This window comes from Rissa tridactyla, chromosome 3, assembly GCF_028500815.1.
Source record: "Rissa tridactyla isolate bRisTri1 chromosome 3, bRisTri1.patW.cur.20221130, whole genome shotgun sequence".
Lineage (NCBI taxonomy): Eukaryota > Metazoa > Chordata > Aves > Charadriiformes > Laridae > Rissa > Rissa tridactyla.
The window spans coordinates 35,485,733-35,494,918 of NC_071468.1; the positions used below are offsets into that span (position 1 = coordinate 35,485,733).

General features: G+C 50.9%; 1 protein-coding gene across 1 annotated transcript; it reads left to right on the forward strand.

Annotated features, from left to right (window-relative positions):
• The first annotated feature begins 27 nt into the window (after positions 1-27).
• On the forward strand, positions 28-4,865 carry YIPF3 (Yip1 domain family member 3). The gene is made up of 9 exons (XM_054194124.1): positions 28-186; positions 266-469; positions 544-650; positions 1,275-1,320; positions 1,708-1,800; positions 2,140-2,271; positions 2,780-2,893; positions 3,702-3,825; positions 4,370-4,865. Exons 1-9 carry the CDS (start codon positions 106-108, stop codon positions 4,489-4,491), a joined length of 1,023 nt encoding a protein of 340 aa, XP_054050099.1. The 5' UTR covers positions 28-105; the 3' UTR covers positions 4,492-4,865.
• The last annotated feature ends 4,321 nt before the right edge of the window (positions 4,866-9,186 follow it).

The following is a 9,186-nucleotide window of genomic DNA, read 5'->3' on the forward strand; positions in this document are numbered from 1 at the left end:
CCGCTCTCCCTCGCGAGAGCGTGGGGGGCCCCGCTCCGCCGCTAACGTCACATCCGGGTGAGCGGCAGCAGCCAGCGCGGCGCGGGCCGGGCCGGGCCGGGCACCATGTCCGCGCCGGGGGCGGCGGCGGGCGGCGGCAGGAGCGGCACCGCCGCCGAATGGGGTGGCTTCGAGGACAACATGCAGGTGGGGCCGGGTCGCGGGTGGCGGCGGCGGCGGCGGGACCGAGCCGAGCGGGCGCTGACGCTGTCTTGCCCCGGCGCAGGGTGGCGGCTCCGCCGTCATCGACATGGAGAACATGGACGACACGTCGGGCTCCAGCTTCGAGGACATGGGGGAGATGCACCAGCGCATGAAGGAGGAGGAGGAGGAGGAAGAAGGCGAGGCGGGGGCCGCCGAGGAGGAGGACGGGGAGTTCCTGGGCATGAAGGGGCTGCGGGGCCAGCTGGGCCGGCAGGTGGCTGACCAGGTGAGCGCCGTCCCCCGCCACCCCCGGCCCCGGCGGGCCCCAGCCGACCGCTGCCACCTCTCTTCTCTCCGCAGATGTGGCAGGTGGGGAAGAGGCAAGCCTCCAAGGCCTTCAGCCTCTACGCCAACATCGACATCCTCCGCCCTTACTTCGACGTGGAGCCTGTCCAAGTGCGCGCCAGGTGGGCAAGGCCTGGTCTGGGCCACCTCCGCTGGGGGGGACCACGGGAGAACAGCGGCTTCTTGCCAGCAGGAGGCTGACAGCCCCCCACCGCCAAAGCAAACAGGCCAGGGTGGGCTACCAGCCTTGCAGCAGGGCTCAGCTACGGGGAAACACGCTGTGCTTTGTCCCGCTGTCCTTAATGAGGTCCCCCAGGTGGGCTGTCACCTGTCACCCAGCGTTGCTGCTCAGAAAAAGCCCCAGAAAAAAGGGGCTTTGGGGCACCATCAGCCTTTTAGCGCTCAGCTGCATTATGTGGCTTCTGTTGGGCTCACAACATAGCTGTGTCTAAAAAGGCAGAGGTTTGTGAGGCTGGATGAAGAAAGGTGCCTTTCCATCCTGCTGTTCTGTCAGTGATCTCTCATCCCCCAGTGCATCCCTAAACATTTTCATTGAATCCCCCCAGCAAAGTTAATACAGTCAGGATTGTCTCCTTTAGTCAAAGGAATCTGTCCCCCAGGGCCTATGACCACAGCAGAAAACACTGGTAATGGGTGTATGGGATTTCTTACTTTTGAAGCATTTTGTTAACCATCCTGTTGTCCTCCCTGCTCCTGGTGTCATTGCCTGCTTTGCTGTGATGCAGACTGCTGGAGTCCATGATTCCTGTGAAGATGATTAGTTTCCCACAGGTGAGTTCCCTTTTGCTGAATCAGATTCCATGGCCAAGTGAATGTCCCACAGGCACCTTGTAAAACTAAGGTAGTCCGTGTTATTAAGGACCTGAGTTTGTTAGGTGTTCATCTCCCTGAAAATGTTGGTAAATTCTTTCCTGTGGTTGTTCAAACCTCAGTGTGGTACCTTTAATGCTGCTACAGTTCTAGACCTCTAGACTTCACACATCCCAGGCTCCTCATCGCACAACCTATTCTGCCTCGCTACCATCAGCAGTGGCCTTGCTGTTACTTCCCAAGCGGCTAGGTGATAAACTTCATCCAAGGCACTTCTCACGTTGCTTGGGGTGGGGAGCCTGGTATTCAGGAGCACTAACCAAACCTTCCCTGATCTGTCTCTTGTAGAAGATTGCAGGCGAGCTGTATGGACCCCTCATGCTGGTTTTCACACTGGTGGCCATCCTTTTGCATGGGATGAAGACCTCGGACACCATCATTGTACGTCAAGTCTTAGTGATAAGTTGTGATTTAACTGGGCTCTGGATTGCTATAACAACACTAGAAACCAAGAGGAAACCTCTTCCATGACTGAATAGCATCTTGCTGAAAAGCACATGGATTTGAGGAAGAACCTGTTCGTTTGGAGAAGGGAGGAAGGACGCATCAGAAAGTCTTGATGCTCTGCAGCTGGGAGAGCTGGGGTGTAGGTCATGTGTCACCCTGAGCGCTGCTAGCCAGCTATTTGATAATGCCTAGAAAGGCTCTGGGACTCTGAGGTGGAATTTGGGTGCTGGCAGGTCACTTTGAGTCCTTCTCATCCTGATGCTGTCTCCACAGAGGGAAGGCACACTGATGGGCACAGCCATTGGCACCTGCTTCGGTTACTGGTTGGGCGTCTCCTCTTTCATCTACTTCCTGGCATATCTGTGCAATGCCCAAATCACGATGGTGCAGATGCTGTCACTGTTGGTATGTACAGACGGAGCTGCCCCAAGATGCGGGGTTGCAGCACAAGTTCTTCTCAGAGAACAGGAAAAGTCCTTGTAAATTGGTCATCCCGAGTAACTGCACTGGGACAACCTGTAATTCCAGGATCCTCTTCTGACCAGCCCCATCCCAGGCACAGTGGTAGCACAAAAAGGCAGTTCCTTTGTGCGGGTCTCCTGCTTTGTGCTTCCTGATCTGAGATCCTGGTGGTAAAGAAACCAGGAGATTCCAATTTCTGTGGAATCAGAGGCTCTTTCCTCTGTTTCCCAAGTTGTTGCAATCTCTGACATCCCTGTGAATCCTTCAGACAGATTATCTGGGTGTGAGCTGCTGTTAAAATAGTTGTACTGGTTGACTCTTTGGCATTGAGTGAGTGGTTTGTGAAGCTTTGCCTTGGTGAAGCATTGCAGGAATAGGCTGCTCCTGCTCTTGATCAAGGGCCCTTTGTGTGGGACTGACACTTGTAACGTGGATATTCTTGTTTTGTCAGGGCTACGGTCTTTTTGGACACTGCATCACTCTCTTTGTCACCTATAATATCCACTTCCACTCCCTCTTTTATATCTTCTGGTTGGGTGTTGGTGGACTCTCTACACTACGAATGGTAAGGGACAGGCAGCCTGGGGCCTTTCTCTTCTGGGGACAAAAAAAGGGAGGGAAGTGTTGTTCGCTTTCTGTTCATTGGGCCTGGCAGTTCATTTCGGAGCCAGTCAGGCTGCTGTGAAGAACAGCCTGATGCTACTGGGTCATTTGGCCACTGGTGTATGGAGGTGATGCTTGGATTAATATCCTCACCCATTCTAACAGCTGCAGGAGGTTTGGTCCCTTACAGCCCCTGCTGCTGTGGAGAGTCATGCCTGAGCATCCTGCACTCTTGGCAAGACTGGGCAAGGTTCACCTACACGAAGCAAAGTCAGATTGCTCTGGAGAAGATAAGGCTTCAGGGAGACCTTATAGTAGCTTTCCAGTACCTAAAGGGGGCCTATAGGCGAGATGGGGAGGAACTCTTTATCAGGGAGTGTAGCGATAGGTCGAGGGGCAATGGTTTTAAACTGAAAGAGGGGGAGATTTACATTAGATATTAGGAAGAAATTCTTTACTGTGAGGGTGGTGAGGCAGTGGAACCGGTTGTTCAGAGAAATTGTGGATGCGCCATCCCTGGAAGTGTTCAAGGCCAGGCTGGATGGGGCTTTGAGTAACCTGGTCTACTGCCCATGACAGTGGGGTTGGAATGAGATGATCTTTAAGGTCCCTTCCAACCCAGACCCTTCTATGATTCTATGAATTTGTTGGCACAAACTGTGAGAAAGGCTGTGAGCAGTATTTGGTCCCATCCTCCTGTGTGCTCCTGACTGCAGTGCTAGAGGCTCAGGTAGTAGCTACCTCGTCTCTGATCTCCACCTCTCTCCTAGGTTGCTGTGTTGGTGTCACGCACCGTGGGGCATACCCAGCGGCTCATCCTTTGTGGGACCCTTGCTGCTCTGCATATGCTTTTCCTCCTCTATCTGCACTTTGCTTATCACAAGGTGGTAGAAGGTAAGCAAGGGAGATATGAAGACACATCCTGTTAAATCTGGGGGAGGAGGAGCTGCTTTTTGTTCTCTCTGAGGGAAATGTTGGACAGTTTGGATCTGACCTGAGGGCATCTGTGCCAGTTTCCAACCCAAGAATGACCAGCACTAGTTTTATTAGAGGAAGCTGTGGAAGTAGGGCAACAGGCAGGTGTGGGGTAGTTTCTGTGCGCTGACTTTTAGTACTTCAGACCTAAGTTGTGAGGCAGGATGCTTATTCTTTCCCCACAAGTGTAACAGCACTGACTGTTCTTGCATGCAGATGTTCAGTCCCTTCCTGAATCTTGCTGAAGTCAGGTTGCTTTTCTCTGATCAGGAAATGTGTCATAAGTCTTTTTACTTTGTTGTGTAACACCTTTTTTTATCTTGTGTTGTGCAACACAGATAGCAGAAGCTGCATCTTCCCCAGTCAGTGCTGTTTACCAGGCTATACATGTTCAGGTGCCCTTTCTGTGTCTCTCTTTAGTTTTCTCCTGACAAAGTCTCAATCTCTTTTCTATTCGCTGCAGGTATCCTGGACACATTGGAAGGACCCAACATGCCACCGTTTCAGAGAGTTGCCCGAGACATTCCAGTTGTTTCCAATGCTGTATTGAACACAACAGCCAAAGCCATTGCATTGACCCTGTAGTTTCACAGACTCGGACTTGCTTCCTTCACTACTTTTGGGGCTGCATAGGGCCATAATAACCTGCTGCCTCTTAGGAACAGGACAGAACAGCAGGAAGAAGACTTGGGTTTGTTTTCCTGGACCTGTCCTTTGGGTTGTGGTTTTGGGCAGCTGAGTGGACTGCACCTCAGTGACTCAGAAGAACTACGCTCTTCCCCCCACCCAGGTCTGGGCTGTCTTGAGTAGAGTGGTTCTGTTGCCTGCACGTTTAGCTGGGATTTCCCAGTGCAGTTTGTCCCTTACCCCTCTTTCCGCTTGCCGATGTAACACCAGGGCTGTCTGCCCTGTTCCTGTCCTGAAGAGGGAAGAATTAAATTGATGTTGGTGCTGAGTGATGTTTTATGTTTGAGCCTACTTGTGTAATGGGAGAGTGGTGTTGGGTCTCTGCGCCTTTGTCTGTCCTGTCCTAGATTCAAAGCAGGATTCTTGGCAATTTTCTGCTGTCCTACCTCAAGTATTCTGATACATGGCCTATCTTGGGCACCTTTTCCATAGGCCAAAAGGCACAGAAACTTTAGTTTCTCAAGACTTCCAGGAACAGCGTGATGTTTAACCACATTATCTTTGATGTCATGCTCCAGATCGATGCCTCTGTTTTCACTTGTTTCAAGCTGCTATCTCGCCTCACTGTCTCTTCTCCTGTGTATGTCAGAGATGTATCTGTCCCCATACTTCCACAGCACCTTTTGTTCTTATCATCCTTCTGCCCCTGTTGCTCTGTGGGACCGCGGTTCTGACTGCAGGGGCAGCATGTTTCTGCATGGTCTTCTGTGGATATTTCTATTAAGAGGCTAGTTCAGCCCAGCCTCATGCAGCTTGCTGTCATGTCTCCCAGCCATGGGACTTTCACCTCATTGCTCTGAGCAGGAGCAGCATCCTGTTCCCCCAGACACAGTCTGCTGTGTCCTGTCTGGCTTTTCAAGCTGAGTCTAGGCCTTATTTCTGAAAGGACTCCTGGAGCCCTAAGAGAGAGTCTCTGGCAAACATTTCTCCAGTGTTTCCATTAAACAAAAGGAGAAATGGGGGAGTGTACAATGGTAATGGAGTTGGCACACTTATCTACAGCATACTGATGCAGGAAAGCTCCAGTAAGGATGGGGAAGCAGAGCCGCCCAGCCTAGCCTTACTTGCACTGCACTAACTCACAATTGCGTAGTTCAGATGTAGCCTTCCCTCACTGCTTTAACTTGTGCTGATCCAAGAGTGAAAGTTGTTAGCTGATATCTGGCTTTCATCTTCTCTCTGTAGCTCTGGATGACTGGGGGAGAGGAGCCATTCCTCAGAGAAGTTCACCCTTACACTCAGGCTGGGGGAAAAAAACAAACCAAAAAAAAAAAACCCAAGACGTTTCCCTTTCTTGGTGTGCCCACAAGTTAGCTGTGCACAGGGCAGATAATGTGTCAGAACTGCACTCTTTTTTTCACTATGAGGGTGGTGAGGCACTGGAACAGGTTGCCCAGAGAAGTTGTGGATGCCCCATCCCTGGAAGTGTTCAAGGCCAGGCTGGATGGGGCTTTGAGCAGCCTGGTCTAGTGGGAGGTGTCCCTGCTCACGGCACGGGGGCTGGAACTAAATGATCCTCAAGGTCCCTTCTGACCTGAACCGTTCTATGACTCTTTGGCCCCTTGGTTATATTAGTGGGAGGGGATGCAGCTGTAGTGGCGTTCGGGCTAGTGCCAAGGTGCAATGAAAGAGAGGAAGACAGCGCCAGCTCCCGTCATCAGGCTGGTTTTATGCTTCTGTTAAAACAAAAATGTCACTGGATAGGATTTGAGCCTTTTCAGTCACAGACCTACTTTCCACTTGTTTGCTTTTTCCCGAATTCATAATTTGTTCCCTTTCCAAAAGCAAGAAGCTCGTCTACTAACACACACATACATAACAGACACATTCTCTCACTCTTGTGTCCTGCCCTGCCCACACACCTTGGGAAACTTATTTTGTCTGAAGAACACCACTCAGAGCAAGTTGTCTAGGGGAATTAAATTAATTATTTGGGCTAGTAGTCTCCACATTTTTTTGAGCAGTTGAACCACTTTAAGCTCCTAGAATTTCTATTACTTTCAAACCTGACAAAATGGAAGTGTTAGTTTGTAATGCTGCGTGACTCTGGTATTTCCCTCTTTATAACTCCACAGGAGGTTGGTTTCTAATTCACACTTCTTGCCCCAGCAGCCTAGAATGGGTCTGTTTCTCTTGGTGCAAACCCTCCAAGCACAGGCGGGGGGGATGGAAAGGAAAAAGAGACAATTGTCACTAGAATAAGTCCAGCCAAGAAGAAAAATGACTCTGCGCCAAACTCTATCACTGCTGATCTACGGACACGGGCAGAGAAGAGCTGTGCTCCCCTCCCACACCTCACCACTTAGCTAAATCAGAGGATGAAACTGTGCCCTGTGTTTTCACTCAAAGCACAGGAAAGAGCAGAGAGCAAACTCTTTGTGCTTCCCCTGCACAGCTTGTGTGTTATGTCAGCTGGGGACAGATGACCAGAGTGACAACTAACCACCCTCTCAGAAGCTGTGGGGCTTGCTCTCCTCCCGTTCTTCAGCCCTGATTAATTCGCTGTGCAGCAGCAGCTGGAAGCTGAATTGTTCTGCACTGCCAGAAATTCAGCACTTGGCTGAGAGCTTCAGCCTGTCCTTTTGCTGACAGAGAGGGATGCACTTTTGCAGGGAAATGCACGCGTGCTGCAGTTGCAGGGAGTATGCTGAGCACGCAGCCTTAGTAAAGTCCTTGTGGGAGGACGTCTCTCAGTGCTTACTCAAGTCCTCTAGTCATCAGGACTAGCCTTACAGCCCTACCATGCCAGACTATCTCTGCCTTTGTTTCCTGCCATGGCTCTTGCAGCAGATCTAAAATAATTTTCTACCCCCTCCCTTGCAGCAAATACGAAATAATTCCCCCTCCATCACCTCCCCCTTTTGAGGAAGGGTAGCTCTGTGAGAGCTGTGTGAACTCTGTTTTATTCCAGCTGAAATAAAAGTTTAAGGCTCTCTGATTCAAAAGAGGAAAGTAAAATGTGTATTAAAGCATGCTATGACCTTCTCCTCTCCTCTGCAGTACCTGGGAGTCCAACCCTTCTTACAGTCCATTGTTGTTTCCCTTTTCATCACTTTAGTTGTGTTTTGGTTACGGGTAGGCTGTTTCTTCTCCCATTTGCTTTCCTTCCTGTGTCTCATCTTACTCTAGCTGCTCCTCATCCACTGTTTTTCTCCATTTATGTGTTAGGTCTTAACGGCATCGGTCTAGAGAGTCAACTCTGATTCTTCGTGCCCCCAGTAGGCAAACAATAAACTACCTTCCCAAACCTGCTGGGTAAGTGCACATAACAAGGAAGCAATATCTAGTTCTTCGCAAAATACCACTGCCAAATCACCCTCTGCATAGCCCTTAATTAGGTTTAGTGAGCCAAGGCTTTGAACCATTAGCTCCTGTGCCACTTCTCTCAATGTATTTGAGCGTAAAGCAAGGTAGGACACTTGTCTCCTCGATGTGCTCTTGGTCCTGACAACCGGCAGTGAAGATGCCAGCACTGGGGCTTTAGAAGCAGCCTGATCCTCTCTAAGCAAGACTTTGGGCTGCTGCTGTCAACTGAAGTGGGACATGTCCCAGGGGCTCTCCTCCAAGCACCTCTCCAATAATAGCCTGTTCAATGAAGCAAGGGTTAATTAGTGCCTGGAGGTAATTTTGAGGTGAGACTGAGCTGTTGACCTGTGCTGATCAGCAGCTGGTATTTTCTTGGTCACCCTCCTGCCCACCACTCTGACATCCAGCCTCTGCCCCTCACAGCCCTGCAATACAGAGAATCATGTTCTCACCTGGATGGTTTAATTTGCCCTTAGAGATCAGTCGCTCCTTTTCTGAAAGCCATCACCTGTACCAATACTGCGCAAGTCGATGCTCACAGCTGCTCTTCATACCCCAGCGCAGATGAGTTGCCAGGCCAGTGGTCTGTTCTTGGTACAGGTTGCAGGTGCAATACCGAGCCCATGCACCCCTGTGCAACTGGAAAACAGAGGGAGGTGTGTAGATAGCCCTAGAGAACAGCAATGGATTACTCAAAGGGCATGGTGACACCTACACTGTAAATTAGATGCTGCAGCCAAAGTCTTACGGTTGACATCTGAATCCAGCTTCTTATCTGGTGCTCCCCTTGTCTCGTTCAGGACCTAACGTGCAGCCCTTGGCTCAGGTATCCTGCGCCTCCGTTTCAGTAGAGGAAAGTTGCTTCACATCCTCCTCCACATCCCATTTTCCTCCTCCCTTTCCACCCCCTCTCTCCCACTCTGGCCTGAAACCAAGCAGAGGACCCTGGGTTTGTCCCCAAGTTACCCACCGGACTGGAATTCACTTGAGCGCTGCTATATGCAGCAGCCAGATTAGTTACGTGCAGAAAGCTGCCTACTTAGGCGGTTTAACCTAATTTCCACATCACTGGCTTCCTTTTTCAGCTCAGTGGAGTTGAAAGCGCAGGGGCCCTGCTTCCTATTTCTCTCTGAGTACAGCATGACCCAACCGGGGGGACACAGAGGAAAAATCCCTCTGATCCGTACCTGGGAATGAGCAGGGGGAAGGTATGGCTGCCGGGATGAGGGTGAAGGCTGTATGCTGTGGGGATAAGGAAGCCTGCGGCGCTTCCCCAACCCCTCCACC

What these genes read in the sequence shown, in the direction of transcription:
- YIPF3 (XM_054194124.1), top strand. Translation starts at nt 106, where the DNA reads ATGTCCGCGCCGGGGGCGGCGGCGGGCGGCGGCAGGAGCGGCACCGCC. An exon ending in AGACCTCGGACACCATCATT is followed by an intron (nt 1,801 to 2,139) that starts GTACGTCAAGTC and finishes CTGTCTCCACAG; the next exon opens with AGGGAAGGCACACTGATGGG. An exon ending in TTATCACAAGGTGGTAGAAG is followed by an intron (nt 3,826 to 4,369) that starts GTAAGCAAGGGA and finishes TATTCGCTGCAG; the next exon opens with GTATCCTGGACACATTGGAA.